Here is a 25,310-nt window from a genome sequence, read left to right as displayed (position 1 = left end):
GCCCACATATCCCAGATAGACATGTCTGCATTTGGACATAACACTAACCCATGATTTCACATACAAGAATGAACCCATCTTTGCTCTGGCTTCATGCATTATTCCCTTTCCTTCCATGGCAGAGCCATGAAGTCAACACCTTCAATTTTCCTTTAAGATTAACTTCATTTTGGGTTAGAATTCAAAGATATAGCTGTGTTAGTCTGTAGAATCAGTATGTAGAGAGATCTCGTAGCACCTTTGAGACTAACTGAAATAAAGAAATTGGAAGCATGAGCTTTCGTAGACTTCAGTCTACTACCTGAGATGCATTTGGTGAAGTGGAAGCCAGGTACAGACATATATATGCCATTGGTAGGTAAGGAAGTCAATACAAATTACAAGTCCTTTGTCTATGGAAATGTATTTCCATAGACAAAGGACTTGTAAATTGTGTTGACATCCGCACATACCAATGGCATATATATGTCTGTACCTGGCTTCCACTCCACCAAATGCATCTCAGGTAGTAGACTGAAGTCTACGAAAGCTCATGCTTCCAATTTCTTTATTTCAGTTAGTCTCAAAGGTGCTACGAGATCTTTCTACCTACTCATTCATTTTGGGGTGTCGTTCAAACTATAAATTGTAGTTAATATTTATTCTGGTTAATGAAAAGATTCATTCAGCTTCATATACTAAAGTTTGAACTGGATTTCTACTTACCATGGCCAGTATTAACAACAATTAGGCCAGGTTTAGAAAACATGCAGGAGGCGAGGTTCATTCTCTGCTTAAGCATTATATTGGCATGCTTAGAGCCCAATGTGATATGACATATAACTACTTGAATGCATACTGAGCGCTGTGTATTGTTTGTGAGCTACTTATACTACTGAGAAGAGGAAAATAAATAATAAAAAAATCTGTATCTTCGTTTCCCTAGTAACATGTGACCTCTTGGCATTTAACTAAATTCTGCAAACCTGTAAGGATCACTTCCTCAGCTCCATCCTGGAATAAAGGGTTTTAATAAAGAAAGATTCTGCTGAGGATTTTATAAAATGGAATATGACATCTCAAATCAAATAGAAATTGAGGTTATCTTGTCAAAAACTGTAAAAGAAATCTAGCTGATACTGTGTTCTTAGATTTCAAAACAGCCTTTGATGAGGCCCTTTACAACAATCTCCAAAAGAGCCACAAGATGATATGCAATGTCCTTTTTAAGACCAACTGGTTAAATACAGGAATTAGGCAGAAGGAATTTGTGAACTGCTATCTCAATGGAAATATATGTGCAATGAGGTGCCTCTAAGTATCTGTGCTGAAACCTGCTCTTGTTAACGTATTCATTAGCAACCTGAAAAAAGGTGTGAAAAGATTTGCAGATGACACCGGATAATTAAAGTAGTTGAATTATAACCATGCTGTGAAGAGCCTCAGAAGGCTCTCATAGCTCTACATGGATAAACAACAAAATGCCAAATGAATGTCAGTGAGGGCAGATGCCAAATAGAATACTTTGAGGATTTATAACCCCAAAAAACATTGAGCACAGAATTAGGTGTTGTTACTTGCTGGAGATATCATGAACCCACAAGGTTTCTATATGTGCGTACTAAATGTTACAGTCACTAAAACAATGTGTTATTATTTTTATTTTTTTATAAAAACAGTCTGTAATGCACATCTTGAGGAGTGTAGCTACCTCATGCTAAAAGAACAACCAAGCAAAGCTGGAAAAATAGAAAAGGGGAGCAATAAAAATGCCTGGGAATATATTGCCTTTTATGATAAAGAGGTTAGAATGTCAGCTCAGAAAAGTCATCTAAAGGACGAAAGTAGTACAACAGGACTGTTCAATGTGGTGGTCCCTGGACCCACTCCTGTCCAAGATCCATTGGTTGTGGGTCTGTGGAGAGATTCCAAGCAAGAAAGAAACATCTGTAGCCAACATGCACAAATATGGTACCAGTCCCTGGCATATTAGATAATTGCCAGTCTCCCATATCAGATATTTTGAGAAAGAGTCATTGGCCTGTTACAGACTGCCAAAATAAAGCTGCTTCGAGTCTCTTTGGAGATATGCTATTTAAGTGATGCATGGGTCCTAAGAGTCCGGAGGTTGCACCAAAGCCACACTCCATTCCTAAGCACTGGAGTGCAGCTTTGGTGCAGCTTCCGGATTCTTAGGACCCATGCATCATTTAAATAGCATATCTCCAAAGAGACCCAAAGCAGCTTTATTTTGGCAGTCTGTAACAGGCCATAGTTTTCTCATAGTTCATGCTTTACTCTCTGACTGTAGTTAGAAATGACCAAAAATATAATTTAATCAAAGAATGAGTTAATCTGATGGATGACAATGGGCAATTAAAAGTTAGGCTGTTCCCACTATAAAATTTACAAGCCTACAAGTGGGAGGCAAATGGGAAAAACTCAGTAACATCTTGGCACCTGCCTAGATCTGCTAGTGTCATGAAAGCAGTTATAAACAAACCGAAGCATTCAAATTTTGTAGCTGATAAGGTAGGATGCTGGATTAGATCCATGTACTGTACAACTGATTTGATAGAATATAGTCTGTATACTCTTTTGACTGTCATATAACCTTCCTTCCCTTCATATAGATGCATGATAAGGCTTGGTAATATACATGTGCTTAAAATGCTGGAGGAGAGGAAAAAAGAAAAATCTGGTGTTCCAGGCTACCTCCCAATTCTGCATTTTACAAGATTATTGAAAATTAAGACCACATTCTTCTATATAATAATAATAATAATAATAATAATAATAATAATACAGTTTATTTATAGACCGCTTTTCCAAAATAGATCAAAGTGGTGTACAACAGAACAAAACAAATCAATTCAAAATAAAACATAACATATTACAATCATAATCAAATGATAAAACTACTAAAATTACAATTAAAAACTATTAAAACCATACTACTATTAAAACCCAATACAAACTAGCTGGATGAAACAATGTGCATACCGAGGAAAAACAATATCAGGATACATGGGGGAAAGCTTGTTGGGGAAAAAAAGTCTTTGAGTTTTTTTCTTAAAAGGTCTAGGGAGGTGACGGAACGGAGCTCGTCGGGGAGGGTGTTCCAAATCTGCGGGGCTGAGATGGAGAATGCCCTTTGTGAGGTCGATGTATATCTCGTCTTCGAGACCCTCAACAAATGCATCCCGACCGACCTGAGAGTGCGGGGTGGATTGTACGGGGAGAGGCGGCCCTCCAAGTACCCTGGGCCCAAGCCATTTAGGGCTTCATAGGTAATAACCAACACCTTGTATTGTGCTCGGAAGCGAATGGGCAGCCAGTGTAGATCTTGCAGAGTAGGTGTTATATGGTTAGCCCTGGAACATCCAGTGACCAGCCTTGCTGCCATATTCTGTACTAATTGAAGCTTCCGGGTTTGGTACAAGGGTTGCCCCATGTAGAGCGCATTACAGAAATCCAATCGAGAGGTTACCAGAGCATGTACCACCGTTTCAAGGTCCCTCTGGCCTAGGTAGGGTCGCAGCTGGCGTATCAGCTGAAGCTGATAACAGGCGCTTCTGACCGTCGCATCCACCTGAGAAGTCAGGTGGAGCGACGAGTCCAAAAGCACCCCCAGACTGCGAACTGAGTCCTTCAGGGGGAGTGTGACCCCATTCAGGAAAGGTGGACAAATTTCCTTTCCCGGGCCAGGGGAACCTATCACAAGTACTTCCGTTTTCTCTGGATTCAGACTGAGTCTGTTTTCCCTCATCCAGCCCATTACCGACTCCAAACAGGCATTTAGAGGAGAGATGCCATCCCTAGTCACTGCATCAGTCAGAGACACAGAGAAGCATATTTGGGTGTCATCCTTGTACTGATAACACTGCACCCCATTTCTCCAGATGATCTCTCCCAGCGGTTTCATGTAAATGTTAAATAGCATGGGGGACAGAATAGCTCTTTGAGGGACACCAGATGTAAGCGCCCTCTTATCGGAGCAAACGTCCCCCAGCTGCACCATCTGGAATCTACCCGAGAAGTAGGAACGGAACCACTGGAGCGCAGTGCCCCCGATACCTAACTCCCTCAGGCATTCCAGAAGGATACCATGGTCGATGGTATCGAAAGCCGCTGAGATGTCCAAAAGCACTAACAGGGACACGCTTCCCCTGTCCATGCCCAGACAGAGATCATCAACTAAGGCGACCATGGCAGTCTCAACTCCAAAGCCCACCCAGAAGCCGGTTTGAAATGGGTCTAGAAAATCTGTTTTATCCAAGATCCCTTGAAGCTGGAAAGCAACTGCTCTCTCGATCACCTTCCCCAAAAAAGGCAGCAGCGAAACTGGCCAATAATTATTCCGAATTAGGGGGTCTAGGGAGGGCTTTTTTAGCAGTGGTTTTACTACTGCAGATTTTAGGCTAGATGGAAAGTGTCCTTCCCCAAAAGATGAATTAATTATACGCCTCCCCCGCTGAGCCACCAGCCATGAGGGGCAGGGATCGAGGGAGCATGTTGTCTTCCTAACACTTCGAAGAATCTTGTCCACTTCCTCGGTACTCACAGACTCAAAATGATCCAGTTTAATGCTCCATGCTATATGCTCTAGCATGGCAAGAGGGGGCTGGTATCTACTAATAGGAATGGTCAGAAATTGAGTTTCTTGCTTTGCTTGCCTTACCTTCTAGTTTAAGCTATGTTAGGCATACCCTTCACCTTTTCAATTTATTTCTTCCTTAGATATGGAGAGGAGGGGGGTACACTGACAGCAAATCAATTCTCAGCCAAGACTGCAGCGCTCTCTCCTTTCTGGATGGAGTGCTGGAGAAATGGAAATCCAATCATTTTACTTAAAAACACAAACCAGCTCCTGAGCCTCCTACTTCATCCACTGACCATCATCCAGGTACACAGCTAATCCTCTTACTCCTGCATCACAACATTATGTGCTTTTTGTATATTCATTTGTATTTTCAAACCATAGAACCTCTTCTTTGGAATAACCAAGAAAATGAGGGAGGATTCACCCACAAGAAAGTTTCACTGTATGAATCAACAGTATTACAGTTCTTAAATGACGGACTTCCCTGTTGTTCTTTCCCATTAACTTGGTAAAACCACCCTCTGCTAACATGTACCTCTTTTTTTGCTAAACCAGTATGGTGTGTCACACATTCCCCCAATTCTGACAGTGTCTAGCTAACACAATGAGTTATGCTTGCTCTGCATTTCCTCTAAAGTTTCAACTGATTCCACTGACCTTGGATACTAAAAACTGATTTGTATGAAATGTTTTCCCTGCACAAAGATAATACATTGTTATATTTCAAAATAAGCCATGTCTTTAGTTTGCCATAATAACATTCACACCATTAAAATGCGATGATGATGATGATGATGATGATGATGATGATGATGATGATAGTTATCTTTATTTATATCCTGCCTTTTCTCCAAACCAGAACACAAGGCATACAAGAGTGGGATCCTACATATTTTCTTTAAAGTGGGGTGGGGCATGGTATAGGAATAGGAAACTACCATTGTTGTTGTTGTTGTTGTTGTTGTTGTTGTATAGCTTCAAGTCATTTTCAACTTACAGCAACCCTAAGATGGACCAAACCTTAGCATGATTTGTTCAGTGGAGGTTTGCCATTGCCTTCCCCCTGAGTCTGAAAGTATGTGACCTACCCAAGGTCACCCACTGGGTTTGATGGCCGCGCTGGGAATCTAACCCTGGCCTCCAGAATCATAGTCCAACACTCAAACCACTACACCTCACTCTGTTTTGTCTGCATTAAAGCAGCAGCTCTCTGGGATTTCAGACTTATCTTTTCCCAGGTCCTTGGAGATTTAAAGAACTGAAACTCTGCAGGAAAACTTATGTGGAATAGTACCCTAATAGGAGACACTATATGTCACTTTTCTTGTATCCTCAGTATTCACCTAATCGCTGTAGCAGTGTTTGTGTCTCCACTGCGCTGTAGCAGTGTTTGTGTCTCTACTGCACCCTCCCCATAGTCTAAACCCATATACCACATCTCACAGATTTCTCACACCTACGGCTTCTCTATTCCTTCCAGTCCTATTCAACAGTTGCTCCTTATTCCAAGCCATAGTTGCACATATGCCTCCTCTTTCCTCAGTTTCAGCTCTGGTCTACCATTCCTCCAATGTAATGCCATTGAATCCCCAATCTTTTCCTAGCTCAGTCAGTAGCAACAGTTGCCAGTCAACCCAAAGGGTGTGGTACGTTGTTTTTTTTAAGAAAATGACTCAAGAATGCAGACAAATGAAATGGCTCCTTAAGTTTTCAGGGGTCCCACACTACTGTGGTACCCATCCTCCCAGGCTTTCTGCATCAAAATGCAGAGGCTTATGTGTCAATTCTATCTTCTGTGTACACCGCTGTGTAATCTATGAAGGGAGGGGAGAGCAGGGAGTTTTGTATTCTGTAGTGATGGATCCTTACAAGCTATTGTACAAAATCCAAACCATTGGAGTTATAAAAGGTTCTCTTATTTACTCGACTTATCCTCGCCCTATGGTATTCGTAAAGCAGCTGCTCCTGGGTGGATGTCTCAACCAGAAAGATTCCAGGTGGGGAAGAGTAACAGCGGCACTGAAGCACTAGCAACTGCTGTTCCTATGCAGATCTCCCTAGTAACCAAACAGAGTCAATTCCTCTCTCTCTTTCTCTTTTAGCTCAAGGAGGCATCACCATGTCCTTCTCTCTCTACTGCTCTATACCCCCACTATCATGGTGCAGGCTTTTCATTTCAGCTGCAGCTGGCACAGATCTGTGTCAGCAAGCAACCACTCCCCTCTTTCACCACCAGCAACCAGAGGCTTACTCCATGCCCAGCACATTTCCTCTATCCCTGTGTGCACACCCCCTTATGTGGGGGGAAAATGCACACACAGTCTACGTTTCAGCTCTCTGCAGCATTTCATCATAGCTTATACCCAGTCTGATTTGTGGATGAGGGCACATGTTGCAGTTGTAATTCCTGCCTGTCTCTCACACACATACACACCTACCGCTGCATATTCATAAAGTGCTGCAGGAAAATCAAAAGGACACAGAACGATAAAAAAGCAATTGCCTCCACAATCCTTCCTAATGGAATAGATGTGCTAGCATTCATTTTAGCACCAATTCTCGCATGCACTGAAATCCCTCCATTTATTTATTTATTTATTTTATATGCTGCCTTCCTCCCAGAGTAAGGACCATGGTGGCTCACAGAAGAAAACATACACCCAGTTCCAGCAAAGGCTTGGTATGATTTTGTTCTATTTTTACTGGTCTCTTTTGCTAATTCAATAAGGGGAAAGAGGGGGAATGATTTCTCTGCCCCTTCTCTTCCTTGACTCCTGGAGAGCAAAAGGAATGAGGACCATTCCCTAAGACACTTCTACAGTGAACTCTTTGTATCCACTGGGGGCTTGGTTCCAGGATCCCAGAGATACCAAAATCCATTGATGCCCATTTCCCATTATATACAATTGCAGAGTAAAATGGTGTCCCTTATACAAAATGGCAAAATCAACGTATTTTCTGAAATATATATATATTTGAAACCACAAATGGTTGAATCCATGGGTAAAGAATCCATGGATAGGGAGGGGCAACTATTTGATCTTTTTCTGTATAAACTAGGTTATCCTGATCCATTTTTATCATGTAGGCCAGGTTATAGTCACCTTGAAGGTGACTTCTGTTGCCAAGAGAAGGCAGATACTAGCAACAATGTTTCAGAGACAAAATAGGAACGAAATAGGAAGGTGATCAGAAGCCTCCCAGAGTGCTGGAAAACCATCAGATTGTAATGGTATAACCAAGCCCTTCCTTTGGAGTGGAACCTTTTCCTCACACTTCACACAAACACCCCTCCACACACAGCACTAAACAAGGCAAGCAGATCCTAAGCAGAATCTCTTTGCAATAGGATCTGCTTGCAAAGGATGCAACAGAGGACAGGGGTCAGGCAGTATCCAGTCTGGGGGTCCTGGCATCCCCACAGCAGGAGGCTGTGATCCTCCACATAAGATGGGGCAGCCAGATTCCAGCCCTGAAGGTCCTTGCCTGGATGCAGGAGGATGTGATCTTCCTCAGAGGATGGGGGTCAGCCAGGAATCAACCCTGGAGGGTCCTGAATGGAAGCAGGGGGCTGTGATCCTGTACAGAGGACCAGGTCAGCTGAGATCCAGCCTCAGGGGAGGTTGTTCCTGCATGGATGCACAGATGCTCTGTGATCCTCCACAGAGGACTGCATTAACTGGGATCCAACCGTGGAGTGGATCTGGTCATGGATGTAGGGGGTTATGATCCTCCACAGAGAAGCAGGTCAGCCAGCATCTGGCCCTGGGAGTCCTTGCATGAATGCAGGGGGCTGTGATTCCCCACAGAGGACAGGATCAGCTGGGATCCAGCTTTTGCATAGATGCAGGGAGCTGTGCTCCTTCACAGAGGACAAGGTAGGCAAGGGACCCAGCTTCAACAACCCTTGCATGGATAAGGAGGGCTGCGATCCTCCACCGAGGACGGGCTGGCTAGGGTTTGGCCCTGGGAGTCCTTGCATGGATGTCGTGGGAATGCTGAGGGTGTGATCCTTCAAAGCGGACGGGATCTGGCCCTGGAAACCCTTGCATGGACTCAGGGGGCTGTGATTCCCCACAGAGGGCAGGGTCAGCCAGGATCTGGTCCTGGGAGTCCTTGCATGGATGCAGGGGCCAGAGAGAAAGGACTTCAGCATCCTCGGCTCCTTTGCCCTCCTCGCCTTCCCCCAGAGACTCACCCAGCATCTGGCTGAAGAGCAGCTGCTCCAGGTCTCCCAGGACGGTGACCACCAGCTCGGGGTCCACCTTGAGGAAGGCTTTCTCTTCGGAGGGCGCCCCTTTGCCGGCCGTCTGGGGGCTGCTTTGGGGCTGCTGGGGCTGCTGGCTGCCCTGCTGCTGCTGGCTGCCCTTGAGGCCGGGGGCCGAGGGCTTGCCTTTGCCGGCCAGGAGGATCTCGTCGTCGGACTTGGGCTGCTCGCCGGAGGAGGGCTCGGGGCCGGCTTTGCTGAGGGGCTTGACCTCGGCGTAAGGGCCGCGGGGGATGCGGCTGGGCTTGCCCAGGTTGGAGGGCAGCGGGGCCAGGGGGGCCTTGGGGCCCGGGGGGGCCAGCTTGGCCTGGAAGAGGGAGTGCTCCGAGCGGGAGAGGCTCCGGGAGAGGAGCGAGGGGGCCGGGCCGCCCTTGCCGCCCTTGAGGCCCCCTCCTCCTCCTCCTCCGCCGCCGCCCCCCTTGGCGGACCGGGCCATGTCGTCGCTCCATTTGGGCTCGTAGAGCTGCATCTTCTTCTCGCTGTCGGTCAGGAAGGAGAGGTTGGTCAGGGACTTCTGCTTGCGGAGGTTGGAGGTCAGGCCCCCCGGCAGCCGGCCTTCCACGCTCCCGGACTTGAAGACCTTCAGCTCGGCCGCTTTCGGGGCTCCCCCTCCGACGCCGACTCCGCCGCTGCCGGGGCTTTTGCCGGGCAAGCGCTTCTGCATCATGGCTGGCTTGCTCCCCTCCGACGACGAGGACGCCTTCTTGAAGCCTTTCAGCAGCAGCAGCTCCGCTTCCAGCAGCCCGTCCTCCGCCGCCTCCTGGGCGCTCAGGTCCTGCTGGCTCCTGGCCGCCGGGTGCCGATGATGGAGGGCGCCGGGGCTGGGGCTGGGGCTGCCTCCTCCTTCTTCGCCTCCGCCTCCGCCTCCGCCGCCAAGCATCTTCCTCCCGCCGGCCTGGAGGGAAGCATTGAAAAGCCCAGCCCCTGAAAGCACCGAGGGAGAAGGAGAAAAGGAGGAGGAGGAGAGATGGAGGGAGGGAGGGAATGGGTGGGGAAGAGGCAAGGAGGAGAGGATAAAGGAAGGAAAGAGAAAAGGAAGAAGAGAGGAAGGAAAAGGGAGAAAGAAGGGAGGGATAAAAAGGAAACAAGGAAGGGAAAGGAGGGAGGGAGAAAAAAGGAAAGAAAGAAAGAAAAGGAAGGAGGGAGGGAGGGATAAAAGAAGGAGGGATAAAGGAAGGAAGGAGAAAGAAGGGATGAATGAAGGGAGAAAAGGAGGAGGGAGGGAAGGGAAGAGAGGCTATCAAAGCAGCCGGTGGGAGCCCCTTCCCCGCCCGAGGCGCCCACCGAGCTCTGCCTCCGCAGCGAGGCCGAGGAGACTATCATAAAGGGAAGGGGGACCCCAAAGCAGCGCTGACTGAGGGGAACAACTCCCTCCCTCCCTCCCGGCCGCCCTGCCCTGCCTTCCCGCCCCTCCGCCAGCGAGATGCTCCCTTGGCAGCAGAGGGAGGGGAGGGAGGGGAGGGGGGTGGCTGGCGCGAGACAGAGGCACGAGCCCCCCCACCTTGGCCAGGCTCTCTCTGGCTGGGAGGGTCCCTTGGGCGAGAGGGAGAGGAGGGGGAAGGGACCCAGGCACTGAGAGGGCAGGGGGCTTCACCTTCTGCCCAGGAGGAATGCCAAAAGGTCCTCCATTCAGAGCAGTGGTCCCCAAATATCTTTGGGGAGATATTGGACTTCAGCTCCCAGAAGCCTCAGCCATGTTGGCCAGAACTGTGGGGATTCTGGGATATGAAGTCCAAAATCTCTTTAAAGGGCACAGTTTATGTGCCCATAGGGAATCATTGGGGAATACTTGCCCATAGGGAAAGTATACTTGCCCATAGAGAAGGACTAGGGAATACTTGCCCATAGAGAACTGTGCTCTTGAAAATACACAGTTTGGGGACCACTGATTTAGAGCATCACTAACAAGCATGGATCTAATATTTCTAGGAGTGTTCAGAGCTTTTCTTTGGTGTCCTGCATTTTTTTTTCTGGCAGTGTCTGGGCCCCACAACAAACTCCAACTCCCAGAATCCCATAGCCTTGAACCAAGGGCAGTTAAAACCATGCCAAACCGGGTTATTTCTCCAGTGTGGATGCAGCCTGAGGCCTGTTCCAGACTGCCAAAATAAAGCTGCTTCGAGTCTCTTTGGAGGTATGCTATTTAAATGATGCCTGGGTCCTAAGAGTCCGGAGGTCACGCCAAAGCCACACTCCATTCCTAAGCACTGGAGCGCAGCTTTGGTGCAGCTTCCGGATTCTTAGGATGCATGCATCATTTAAACAGCATACCTCCAAAGAGAACCGAAGCAGCATTATTTTGGCAGTCCGGAACAGGCCTGAGTTTTCCTTTTGGTCCTTCTTCATGCTTAAGAGACATCCTGATCAGGATGACCAGATCTCATCCTTTTCCAGTGCTGCATCCATGCTGCAGTTTGACACAACTTTGACAGCCACAACTCAGTGCTATGAAATTCTTGGGGGGGGGCTGTGATCCTCCAAATCTGGCATGGTATTCCCAGAATTCAATAGCACTGAGGTATGACATTTAAAGTGGTGTCATTCCCAATTATTTCTGAAGTGTAGATGCAGCCCAGGACATGTCCTACACACCTTCTGGACATGCCTTATATCCAGAAGGAATTTCAAATGTCCACCATTTTGAGCATCACTGAGCCATGGCAATTAAAGTGGTGTCAAAGTGGATTGTTTCTGCAGTATGAACGCAGCCCAGGACATGTTCTACATTTCAGCCTCCTGTCTGGGTGGAATTCCAAAATGTCTTCCATTTTGAGCAGCACTGAGATGCATGAATTTAAATTTATGGGAGTGTTTTGAGCTTTGATTAGGTCTTGTCCTCCATTTTTTTTTTAAATGGCCCACATTTTACGGTGCCTTGTCCTCCTTTGTGATCATAACATTTGGTCACCCTGATCCAGATTCAAAAAACATATCCCAGGGTTGCCATGTTGGCCATATAGCAAAGTACAGGATCATCCAAAATCCACAAAACAGTGATCCCTTTATGGGGCCAACCAAAATGCACATTATACATGTTGTAAGCTTTCAAAGCTCCAACTGGCTTCTTCATCAGGCAGCTGAACTGAGGATAACAACCAAAACATCTTGACCAAATTCAGGGCTACAACTAACACTGTCATTTTCTGTCTGTCTGTCTGTCTGTCTGTCTTTCTCTTGTTTAACTTCTTTGCCTGACAAAGAAGCCAATGGCACTTCAAAAACTTCCAACATGGATAACAAGCATTTTGGTTGGCCCAATAAAGGTATCACTGGTTTGTGGATTTTGGATGATACCACATCCAGATTCAAGACAGTCAGTCCACTTTCCTCGAACCCTTTCCTCCTCAGTCTCAACCGTAGTAAAGGCAAGGTATATGTGCCAAAGAGGAATTCAGGTACTCAAAACAGAAAAGGTCTCCTTGAAACTAGATGAAAGTTCCAGGGGGACCTGGAAACGGTGGTACATGCTCTGGTAACCTCTCGGTTGGATTTCTGTAATGCGCTCTACATGGGGCAACCCTTGTACCAAACTCGGAAGCTACAATTGGTTCAGAATATGGCAGCAAGGCTGGTCACTGGATGTTCCAGGACCAGCCATATAACACCTATATTGCAAGATCTACATTGGCTGCCTATTCGCTTCCGGGCGTAATACAAGGTGTTGGTAATGACCTATAAAGCCCTAAATGGCTTGGGTACTTGGAGGACCGCCTCTCCCCATACAGTCCGCCCTGCACTCTCAGGTCGGGTGGAAAACATCTATTAAGAGTTCCTAAGGCAAGGTTTGTGTCTTCGTCACAAAGGGCATTCTCCATCGTGGCCCCTCAGACCTGGAACTCTTTGCCCGACAAGCTCCGCTCAGCAACCTCTCTAGATCTTTTTAGGAAGAATCTGAAGACCTTTCTTTTCCGTCAAGGCTTCCCCCATGTGCCTTGATGTTATCCTTTCTCTCCCCTGTGCATTTTGTTCGATCCAGCTAATTTGTTATACGGGTTTTAATTGGTTTTAGATTGAATGATTGTATGGAATGTTTTTAGAATTTTTTGTATTGCTTTTAAATGGTATGGGTGGGTTTTTGCGTTGTTGGGCTATGGGTTGTCACTTTGTATTGTTTTCTGATGGTGCTTTTTGTAAACCGCTGTGATCTGCAAGGAATAGTGGTCTAGAAATAAATTTTCATTCATTCATTCATTCATTCTCTTCAGATTTTCCTTGCAAAGCAGTTCTCTCCCTTATGGTTCCACAGTGATCAGTTTCACAATATATAAAGGTCACCTCATGGAGCCCTGTCTGCTTTCTGACTATATCATACACAGGGTGTGTGTGCAGGCAATAAGTGTCCCAGCGTGCATATACAAAATAATACTCCAAATGGAAAACCTTCCAGTATCTTATAAAGAAAGGCTCTCTGGCAGGATTCAGTCAAATTGATGCAAGTCCTCATCCTTGCTTTGTGTTGCACATAAAAAGGTCCAAGTGCCACTCAAACAGGATCAGTGACAAACTCAGAGAAGGCTTGCAAAAATCTGAGATCCCACGGTCCTTACACTGGTGGTCACTACAGTCTTTTGCCTATGCAGAACAGTTTCTTACTTAAGACTGAAAGGGTAGCAGGGTCCTGTGTTGCCACAGGGATCTAAGCCTTACTGCAAGAGGCAGATAGGAACAATTGTTCCTTCTGCTGTATCTATATGTGGACACTGGATGTTAGACAAAAAGCTTTACACATGCTTTGGGCTCCACATTCCAATGCAAAGCACAATCTATAATATGCACAGTGGTGGAATGTGCTAGAAGAGGGTTTTGAGTGTCACTCCTACCTGCTGACCCAGAAGTTCTCCCCAACTAATTGTGCAAGGTAATCTGAATAGATCAAGTATGTTGAATCAGCTAGCTGGCGCGTGTTATCTATTTATCTTATCATTTGTTTTCTACTTTTCACTGCCAAGGGAATGCTCCAGGCAGCTAGCATGGCAGTTATAAAATACAATCTTTGAAAAAGTAAAGAGGTGCATTTTTAACAATACAAATTCAAGCAGAAAGACATCGAAAGGTCAAGCCATGTTGTTGTTGTGTGCTTTCAAGTTGTTTCCACCTTATGGCGACCCTAAGGAGAACCTATCAAAAGGGTTTTGTTTTTGTTTTTTTGCAAGATTTGTTCAGGGGCGTTTGCCCTTGTCTTCCTCTGAGGCTGAGAGAGTGTGGCTTGCACATACTCACCCAGTTTCCATGGCTGAGCAGGGATTCAAAGGTTAATCCTCCAGTCCTTTTTGTGGACTTCAGTGCTCCCCAAATTTATTTAAAATTTGCATTGGAGTTTGCTGCCAAACTTCAGTGGCAAACTACTAAATACACTATAGTTAATGGGGAAAGAAATGATATTTACTATCCACCCCAATGACTATAATCAATGGTATTGCCAGCAACACAGTCAATATTATATTCAGTAGTCAATATCACAGCATGTCATAGCAAATACCATAATAAGATCAATTAAGTACATTTAAAGTTTATTATGCATCAATGTAATAATAATAATAAAGTATAATGGAGGATTTTATTAATAAAGTGTGGTGGGTTCTATTTCTTAACAATGAAATCCGAATATAAAAGTAAAACAGAAATGGAAAGTAGTCTATTTTGATCCATTTTAGGCTCCCCCCCCCAATTTTAAAAGTCTGCTAAGCTCCACCCCTCCCACTTTAACCATGCACTTTAGGATTCAGTACTTGCCCAGCCATAAAAGTCATCCCTAACAATGAGAAAGTTGTCTACGTGCGTTACAGACAAGCCCATGAGGCGCCGTCATCGTGCCGTCTTCGCGTCGTCATTACGTGTGAGGGGCGGTGCTTCCTGACGCGCCTTGCCCCTCGCACGTAATGACTACGTCAAAATGGCAGTGACTATTCCACACGGCCGCCACCATTTTGACATAGCAGACACTCTGCATCAGCATGTTGCACCCCAGAAGTGATGCTGCGAGTGCACGACTAGCGCCTCGCAGCATCTCTTCTGGGGCCCAGGAAGGAGCGTGATTTTTGCGCTCCTTCTCTGCAGCGTCCGGGAACCGTGCCGTTTGGCTGCTGCGGTTCCCAGATACTGCAATCGGCGGTGGCAGTAGACCGCCGCTTCTCGGCGGTCTGTAACGGGCCTATGCCTAGGCTAGATACATTTAACAAGGCACAGAGTACCCTATCCTGATTGTCACCACAGAGAAGATCCCTCCCTTTGTTCTCCACAACCACAACTTACAGAAAGACATTACACTCTTGTATTTTCCCTGGAAGAAGATTAACCATCCATTATGAAGCCAAGCCCTCCCTCCAGTCCATCTGCCTTGGTCCAGGCCTTGGAGGTAGAGAGGAACTGCTGAACCTCTCACCCTTTCCCTCCACCACTCCCTTCTCCTTCTGTGTCATGTCTTTTTAGATTGTAAGCCCGAGGGCAGGGAACCGTCTAACTAAAAAGATTGTATGTACAGCGCTGTGTAAATTTACAGCGCTTTATAAATAAATAAATAAATAAATAAATAAAAATAATAATAATGAAAGGACACACACACCCCTCCACTGGCTTTACTGGATTGGGAAACTCATATGGGAGGAAAAGATCCTGTAGTTAACCTGGTTCTAAGCTGTATAGGATTTTAAAAGGTAATGTCTGTGCTGGCCAAATGGCTGTAATAAAGTTTGTAAAAAAAGGTAATGTCAACATGCTAGCTGTGATTAGAAACCAGCCAGTGGCCAGTGACAGTGGGTTAAAAAGCAGTCACAAGCTTTCAGAAGGGAGAATTTTTAAAAGCTAAAAGCTTTTATATACCCTTCCAAACTTCCAGACACAATATTTATTAATAATATTGATCAATCAATCAAGGGATTCAATAGATGGGCAAAATAAAGTGATTTCCAAATGCTTTGAAGGCAGGGTGTTTAGATGACACATGCCTCCAAAGCAGGCAAAAACCAGACTGAAGCCACACTCCAGGGCTAAAAACCCATGCTCTGGGACTGTAACAAAGCAAAGAAATGAACATGTGACAACTCCAATTATGTAATTACAATATACACAAACCAGACAGTCCAACAGGGGGACATGGGGTGAAGGGGGCCTCCATGACTGTGCTCTGCCAATGTATCACTAGCACACCGATGCATCAATGTCACAAACAGGTGGACCATTGCAAGTGTGACTCTGTGGCTGATCAAAGGGGCAGCCATCCAATGGGATGGCATCTGGGCAGACATGGGAGGTACTTGGGGGTTGCTGACGGTGTGTTAATATTGTGGGGGACATGTATGGTGGGGAGACAACAACAAAAAATTACCCAACATTGCAGCTTGATGCCCTGCCATGCACCATGCTCATTCAACCTGCCTTGGGAGTGGGCTGCACCAAAGTGTGTGGGCAGCGGGGTTTCGACCCACTTTGGGAAAAAGCAGGATCGAGCCGCTTTTTCCTGCCCCTCTGTTCCAAGGCTAGGATAGTGTGTGAACCTTTATATAAATCTTTATAAGCTGAAAGTTGAAACCACCTTCGTACTTTCAAATGGCAGAGGAGAAGGAAGCAGAGGAGGAGGAGACGATGATTAGCCTGCAGATCAAAAGGTTTGTCATTTCTCTTTTCTGCAGTCTCTAGCAGTAGATATCTGCTAACACACAGCTCGAAAAATATAGACTTGGAACTTGATTTCAGTGGAATATCTCCCAAATTAATGTTTATAGGAATGCAGCTTCAGTGTAAATAGAAACCACAGTATTACTGAGCTGGGAACTGGGGGGGGGATCCCTTGTGTGGCAGGATTGAGACAATATATTATTTAGTAGTCCAGCTTTCAAGGATTTTTCTGTATGTTTAACCATAACTGGTTCAGCCTGGCAGAAATGCTACTTAAGACACTCATCCATTCTGAAAAAGGAATCTTCCCAGGGATCTTGAAATTTAGCAAATGGTGTCAACATGATGATGTCAATCCAGAGCAGACCCATCTAGTGTATCCCATGAGGGGGAGATGCAGATTCCAGAGATGTCTATAAAACAAACTGCTTAAGCGAAAAAAAAATTCACTCAATCCTGAGTCACCACAGTATTGCTAGTCAACTGAAGCCAAACCACATATCTCTGGCCAAGTCAGATAAAGTAGAGCTGGCCTGTTATCTCTGCATGGACAGACGGTGACTTGGAGCCTTTAATGTCTCATCCTTGTTACTCATACAACTGAGGTTTTGCTGAGGCTGGGCTTCTGGTTGCAGCTGTTCGTAAATACATTGCCTTCGGGACATGTGCAATACTGCATTACAAGGAGGAAATGCCTTATCAGAAGTGGAGAAGGAAACAAAAGATCTGAAGACTCACTCTACCGAAACTCCTGGAGTAACACTGGTAGAGAGTTGCAGCACAAAATCCCTTTTCCTTGTATGGAATCAAATTAATCTCTGTTGAGAATCCAGCCCATCTCTCTTGTGTCCCTGGCACCACTTATTCACTCCAGTTCACTTGTGACTGGCTTATTCCAGCCTCTCCTCTTAGCTAATGAGCTTCCCTGCTAGTTTGGTGATACGCTGAAAATTGAAGCAAGGTCACTGCAAAAAGGGGACCAAGTTGTGCATTTGGACTTGAAGGAGTTGATCTCAATTAGTTTGAGATCAAAGAGAGAAGACAAGGATCCAGAATTTGGGGGTGGGGGATCCTTCTCGTTTTCCATATTCTGAGAGGTTCAAAGCACACTGCAGAAATAATCCAGATTTAATTCCCATGGCTCAATGCTAGGGAATTCTGGGAACTGTAGTTTTGTGTAAGAGAGAGAATGCTCTGGTGCCACAATAAACTACCTGCCCCTCCCCGTCCCACTAACTTGCTCACCTGCTTCCCCATCCCTGGCAGCCAGATCCTTCAATAGCTGCTGAGAAGTGGCAGTAGCAGCGGCAGACTCCTTTGCCTCCCCTACCCAGCTGCTGCCTTGTCCAGTCACCGGTCCAGGGCAGCTGGGCAAGTGAGCAGCAGGAGGGGACCAAAGGGTCGAATATGCACACTTCCTGGCTGCTCCATCACCAGGCATTCTTCCAAGAGAACTCTGTCACTGGGCTTTCTCCCCAGGGAGGAACTCCAGTGATGGAGCAGCCAGGAATGATGTGCATCCACCCTTCCTGTGCCTCCATCACTGAGATTCCTCTCCAAGGAGGAAGCCTGGCCACAGAGCAGCCAGGAAGGACATATGTTTGCCCCTCCCCTCTTCATCTCCTGCCAGACCACCCGCCCTGGGCTGCCAGGGGAGATGGCCAGGAATGTGAGGTAATGAGAGGTGATGGAAGGTGTATGCATTGATCCTCCTCCTCTGGTGCCTTGGTTTCCCCCTAACAGAGAGAGCCAGAGAATAATAATAATAATAATAATAATTTGTTTTATTTATATACCGCTATTCCAAAGATCATAGCGGTGAACAGCAAGTAAGCTAATTAGCACTTAAGCTAATTTGCCCCCAACAGTCTGGGTACTCATTTTAGTGACCTCAGAAGGATGCAAGCCTGAGTCGAGCTTGGGCCCTTTTGCTGGTCTTGAACTCACAACCTTGTGGTTTTGAGTGAATGGCTGCAGTACAGGCATTTAACCACTGCGCCACCAGGGAGGAGTGGACACCAGGCAATCATGCACATACACCAAAGGGGGAGGAGGGTCCAACCAGATGTCATCCCTCCTCTAAGTTGTCACCCCGTGTGGTTCACACATCTTGCAGCCCCCCAATGACATCACTGCTACTGAGCAACAGAACTGGGTCACTATCATTGAGAAGCTGGAAAATAGCCACTAGCACTTACTGCAGCCTATGGGATAAGATGGCTGTGATACCTATGCTCATTTATGGGATGTTTCTGCAATTTGGCCTTTCATTTCAAGGGCCCTTCAGAAGCACACAGCGCAGAAAACAGACCAGGTGTTTTTCCACTCTGTCCTACAGAATGGAAGATTTTCAGTTTCCTTTTTGATGCAAAACTGGCTACTCCGATGTGGAATAAAGCCTCCAGGGCTGTTACTTGTATTCCAGTAAGGAAGCTTAACATGATGACCCGTGAATGTTCATTTCTGAATTTCCAAAAGTGTATTCAGTCCAAGCTCCCTTTAAAGAAACAGATTTCATGCAGGCCATACCACTAAAATAATTATTACTATTACAATTACAACTACTATTCCACACATTTCATGGATATTTTTTTCTTTTCCAGACATCCACAGCTAAGAGTCAAACTCTCCCTCATTCTTGCCCCAAATTTCCCAAGACCTATGATGTTTATGGAGAAAATCCTTTGCCTAAGAGCCAGAAGACTTTTATGCCAGCAAATTTATATTATGTACTCATGCAGTACATGATGCAAAGCAAAAAAATTCATAAATTAATTCACATGCTTAATATTACTGCAATATATCTCTCCTTACAGAAGCTGCAATTTTCTTGGCAAGATTTCAGAAGGTATAGAGAGAGGCAGCCAAAATTCATTAGAAAGCAGGAAGCAAGCAACTTTCAGGACAGAACTACACCTTATACAGTGATTTCCCAAAGGGTAGCCCTCTTCGTCTGCTACAGGAAAAAACAAAGTCTTGTGGCACCTTATAGAGGAACAAATTTATTATCGTATAAGCTTTCATGGGCTACATCAGGGGTAGGCAACCTTTTTGAGCCAGGGGCCGGGTTGCTGTCCCTCAGACAACTGGGGGGGCCGAAGCCAAAAAATAAATAAATAAATAATTTTTAAAAAATAAATATATAAATAAATCAGGACAAATGTAGGACAAAATTTTCAAATGGAAGACACTTTTAAAAAATAAAATGGAGGACACGCGAAAAAAATTTGCTGATTTTTTAAAAAATGTTAATATAAATGCATGTTTCTGAGGCTTCTATAGACAATTGCCCCCCAAAGGCCCCAGCGGCAATCGGCGGCAGGACCGGGCTGGGGCCGGTCCCAAGGCCTCACCGGGCCACATCCGGCCCGCGGGCCGCAGGTTACCTACCCCTGGGCTACATCCATCTGCATTTATATGTATGTATACATACTGGGAGCAGTAGCCTAGCAAATCTGGAAAACAGAAGATTGAGGAAAACTGCATTTTGAGACTGTTTTATTTTTATTTTATTTATTTATTTATTTATTTATGCTTTTCAAGCTGTTTAGTTTAATTAATTTGTTTTACTGTTTACATGTACTTGTTTTATTTACTGTTAGCTGTCTTGATTCCCATTTGAGGCACAAAGGCAAGCCACAAATAAATAAATAGAATAAAATGGTAATCTTGTGTTGGACTTCTTTGCTCCCTCTGTAGCATGAAGTATATTTTTTGCCTTGAATTTGTGATGTCATTACACAGTTAATTTCTCTTGTCTAGCAGCATCCAGTGATATAACATGAAAGACAGGGAAGTGTTTTGACAGACACAATGCATGCAAATTCTACAACACAGAGAAGTAAGGGAATGTTAAGTTTTGGCAGTAGGCCTCTGCTTGAGTTCCTTGCTTCATTGACCTTCAAGTAAAGAAAATTTACTCTGTCAGCCTCTGAAGATTTTGCAGGGTGGCAAAATTTTGCATTTATTTCCACTACAAGCCAACAGGCAGAGTTCTGAATGGTTTGAGTTTAGGAGTGGGATTTCACACATCTCCTTGTCATTTCTGAGAGGAAAAGGTGAAAGAAATCCTTGTCAATCATCATTTGTTGTTGTTGTGTGCCTTCAAGTCACTCCCAACTTATGGAGACCCTGAGGAAAAACTAAGTTGGGGCTTTCTTGGCAAGATTCGTTCAGAGGAGGTTTGCACTGCCATCCTCTGAGGCTGAGAGCATGTGATTTGCCCAAGGTTACCCAGTGGGTTTCATGGCCAAGCTAGGAACTGAACCCTGGTCTCCAGAGTTGTAATCCAATGCTGAAACCACTATGCCATGCTGGCTCTCCTGATAGTGTGGTTATGAAATGTTATCTCCTTAAAGACCTAGTTCATACTGACACCAGCTTCATTTTGGCACTGAATTAAACATCTGGTCATTTAGTCAAGTCTTAGTGATTGCAGGTTGGATTTTCATTAACACTGCTAGTCTGTTATTGGATATGTGCTGAAGTTTTATGATCAGAACTGGAGTCAGATATTCCTTCAAAAATGTTTAAATACATACATTGATAAGTAGAGATATACATGTGTTAACAGAGAAGGGGGGAGTTGTGGCTGACTGAGTGGCTCAGCAGCCTGGTAAGAGTAGCAGAGATGAAAAGGCACTTCAGTAAACAAAATAATGGCAGACACTTCTAATTTCTAACAAGCCATTCCCCAATGGACAACTGGAATGTTTCAGCCCTGGTGTGTACACCATCGGAATAACTCTTTACACCATAGTAATCAATGAGTCAGTCAAACAAAATAAAAACACCTTGAGCTCTCTTTAATTCCACACACCCTTCTTCCAGTCCAAAGTATATTGTGTGCCTTGATGTGAACTACACATTGGTGAAAAAACCCTAGGAACTGAACTTGCACAGGCACAAACTGGCTCTCAAACAGTTTTTTTTAAAGAATTCTGCTATATTTGGGAAACTCCTTAGAAAAGCAGTGCTGAATCAAAGCAAAGGACTATCTGGCTGAGCATCCTGTTTCCCACAGAGGCCAATCAGATGCTCATAGAAAGTCTACAAGTAGGACATGCAGACAATAACTCTCTCCCACTGTATCCTGGCAGCCAGTATCAAGAAGCACTCTGCCTCTGAACCAGGGCACACACAGATGTGTGTGTGTGCGCGCGCGCACACACACACACACACACAAACACACACTATTGATGACTATTGTCCATGGAAAGCCTTATCCTCCATAAACGTGTCAAATCCTCTGTTAAAAAAAACTTCTAAACTGGTGTTTAGCTATCACAGTGTACCCCTGTTTCTTGACTGTTTCTTGAAAAAGTACTTTTCTCCTGAATTTCTCTATCAATAGTAGTACTAGGACAATACACCCATAATCAGGGAGATGTTTACAGGAAAATAGCAAAACTGTCTGCATATATTATTGTTAATTTAGGTGTTATAAAAACCAAGGAAATAAATAGCTGTTTGACATCTGTAAAGTGACTTTAGAATTCTAAAGTCACTTTACACATGCCATACATGTTGCCCAGCAGAGTTATTTTGAGTGGTGAGGAACCTACTAGGTTCAAGCTCAAAGAGGTGAGGTGCAGAACCTTCAGTTGCCTGCTGTGACAAACCCACTAGGCATTTTGAGGAGCAAGTTGCTCTTATTCACTCAGAACATGATGACACATTTATCACACAGTCTGGGGACATGCTCAGTTTTCTATTTGGCCAGTTTTCTTGGGATCAGTTTCAACTGCTTCAGGCAAAACATTTGAATCATTTCAGTTCATGACATATAAGCATGACTCTTGCCCATCTTGGCTGATAAGATCTAGCAGAAGCAGATTGATTGGATGGGTCCAGGAGACTGTAAATGGGTTGACTGGATGGGTCCAGGAGATTGTGCCATATAGGAGGTGCCAGCTGCCTTGAAAGAGGCTCTAGTTCATCCTGGCTTAAAGTGGAGCTGTCTGGATCCAGAGACATATGACAAATATCACACTACTACTAATGCCCCCTTTTGAGACAAAGTGCTTCAACATGTAGTGATTGGACAACATCAGGTGTTCTTGGAGGAAAAAGATTACCTGGACCCATTCCAGTCTGATTTCACGATAGGGTGCAGTTTTAAAATAGCCTCCTGAGTGATAGTCTGCTCCACATGAAAGGTATAAGAGAGCTATCCTTCAGTTCTTCATGGATCTCTACAGAGCTTTTAATACGATTTTTATGGTATCCTATTGGACCAGGTATGACAGATGAGAGTGAAAGGTAGTGTGCTATATTGGTTCCTCTCCCAAATGCACAATTTCCAGAGAATGCATTGTATGCATCCTGAATCAGTCCCGTGGTCATTAAGCTTTGTGGGGCTGCATGATTCTGTCTTGTCTCCCATGCTGTTCAATATCAATACTTATTACCCTCCAGGTTCTGACAAACTACCATTCCTATCATGCCTCACCATCAGCCAAGCTGAAGGAAGTTTTAGCAAGGCTCAATGAGGGCTTGGCTAGAGCTCCTCCTCTTATGGTGATGCTACATGTAAGGGGAAGAGCTACAACCAAGCCCTCAAGAGCTTGAGTCAAACTACCTTCAGCTTGGTTGCTGGTGAAGCATGATGGGAAGGGTAGTTCATCAGTACTGGGAAGGCTGTAGGTTCCCCACCCCAATCTATATGAAGCTAGTAGGGAAGGTCAATAGGGAGTCTGGGCTGGATCATAGAATCCATAGAGCTGTAAGAGACTCCAAGGGCCATCCAGTCCAACCACCTGCCGTGCAGGAATAGACAATGAAAGCACTCTCAACTGATGGTCATCCAGTCCCTATTTAAAAACTCCAAACAAGGGGACTCCACCGCACTGAGGCAGCGTTTTCCACTGTTGAACAGCTCTTACCATCAGGAGGTTATTCCTAACAAATCTCTTTTCTGTAGCTTGATCCTAATGTAGGCTCCTAATGTAGATATTAATAAATCTCTTTTCCTGTCGTTTAAATCCATTGCTTTGTATTCTAGTCTCTGAAGCAGCAGAAAACAAGCTTGTCCCATCTTCAATATGACATCCTTTTAAATATTTAAACATGGCTATCATGTCACCTTAACCTTTTCTTCTCCAGGCTAAACAAACCCAGCTCCCTAAGCCACTTCTCATATGACATCATTTTGGTCACCCTCTTCTGGATACATTCCAGCTTGTCAACATCCTTCCTGAATTGTGTTGCCCAGAACAAACTATTCCACATGAGGTCTGACCAAAGCAGAATAGAGTGGCACTATTACTCCCATTGATGCAGCTTAGCTTTTTGATGCAGGATGTAAATTTTTGATACAACTCCTATTGATAGGCTTTTTTAGCTGCAGCATCACTGTTGACTCATGTACAGCTTGTGGTCTACTGTGATTGCTAGATCCCTTTCATATATACTGTTTTCAAGCCAGGTGTCACCCATCCTATATCTATGCATTTCATTTTTTTCTGGCTAAGTGTCTCCCTCTTGAAATTAACTGTGTTAGTTTTGGCCCAGCGTTCCAACTGACTAAGGTAATTTTGAATTCTGATCCTGTCCTCTGGGATATTAGCTACCACTCCTAATTTGATGAGTATAACCTCAATTCCATCATCCACATCATTGATAAAGATGTTGAACAGCACTGCGCCTCGGAAACTGTGGCTTCTCTCCAAAATGAAAAGGATCCTTTGGGTTCATTTGGTTAACCAATTATACATCCACCAAACAATAACATTGTCTAGCACACATTTTCCTAGCTTGTTTGCAAGAACATCATGGGTGACCTCATTGAAGGCCTTACTGAAATCAAGATTTTCTACATCCATAGCATTTCCTTCATCCATCAAGCTTGCAACTCAGAAGGAAGGAAGGAAGGAAGGAAGGAAGGGGGTTAGTTCAGCAAGACATGCTTTTGAGGAACCCATGTTGACTTTGTGATCATGACATTTCTTTCTAAGTGCTTATTGACTGTCTATTTAATTATCTGCTCTAGAATCTTTTCTGGTATCAGGCTGGCTGAGCATTAATTATTTGGGTCTTCTTTTCCCCTCTTTTTAAAGATGGGGAAAACATTTTCCCTCCTCCTGTCTTCTGGGATGTCTCCTGTTCTCCAAATTCTCAAAGATTATTGCCATTAGTTCTGAGATTACCTCTGCCAATCCTTTCAATATTCTTGGATGTAGTTCATCTGGCCCTGGAGACTTGGATTCATTTACACTAGCCATGTATTCCTGTACTACCTCTTTTCCTATTCTGTGCTGCATTTTCCCAACTGCATCACCTGCTCCATTTTCCCCAGGTTGAACACTGTTTTCATTTTGGAAGAAGACCGAAGCAAAGAAGGCACCATTTCTCTGCCCCCTGTTAGCATTTCACTATTTTTTCACACAGTGGCCCTACCATTTCCTTGTTCTTCCTTTTGCTTCAGACATAACCAAAAAACATCTCTTTTTATTGTTTTTAACTTCTCTGGAAAGGCTGAGCTCATTCTGCACTTTAGTTTTTCTGACTTTCTTCCTATATATGCTATTTGTTTGATTTATTCTCTGATGATTTCCCCTTTTCCCCATTTCTTATACATGTCCCTTTTCTTAGCTCAGTTGACAGTTATCTATACATCTATCCTGGTTTCTTTAGACACATTCCAGTTTTCCTCTTATAAAAAGAAAAGAAAAAGAACTATCCCCTGGTGAAAGGCAAGAGTATAATCTGTCCTGGGAGCATTGAACCACCCTGCTTCCCTACTATTCTGTCAGCCTTTGGTGTGAGCACAAACAATTATGCCTGCTGGAATTTTGGCCTGTTACAGACAGCCAAAATAAAGCTGCTTCGAGTCACAGTGGAGGTATG

General features: G+C 44.7%; 1 protein-coding gene across 10 annotated transcripts in view; it reads right to left on the bottom strand.

Moving 5' to 3' along the window:
- The window catches only part of NAV1 (neuron navigator 1), a 416,170-nt gene that overhangs the window by 271,122 nt on the left and 119,738 nt on the right, over positions 1-25,310 (bottom strand). For 2 of the 10 annotated variants that reach the window (XM_042462110.1, XM_042462111.1), the window contains exon 1: positions 8,781-9,648. The exons of the other annotated variants lie outside the window; for them this stretch is intronic. In XM_042462110.1, coding sequence (XP_042318044.1) covers positions 8,781-9,516 — 736 coding nt within the window. In that variant the 5' untranslated portion in view covers positions 9,517-9,648. Of the gene's footprint in view, positions 1-8,780; positions 9,649-25,310 lie in introns of those variants that run through there. 10 annotated transcript variants of the gene reach the window in all.

This window comes from Sceloporus undulatus, chromosome 4 (genome assembly GCF_019175285.1).
Source record: "Sceloporus undulatus isolate JIND9_A2432 ecotype Alabama chromosome 4, SceUnd_v1.1, whole genome shotgun sequence".
Taxonomy (NCBI): Eukaryota; Metazoa; Chordata; class Lepidosauria; order Squamata; family Phrynosomatidae; genus Sceloporus; species Sceloporus undulatus.
The sequence above is the reverse complement of the archived record's forward strand: the minus strand, read 5'-3'. Positions and strand labels throughout refer to the sequence as shown.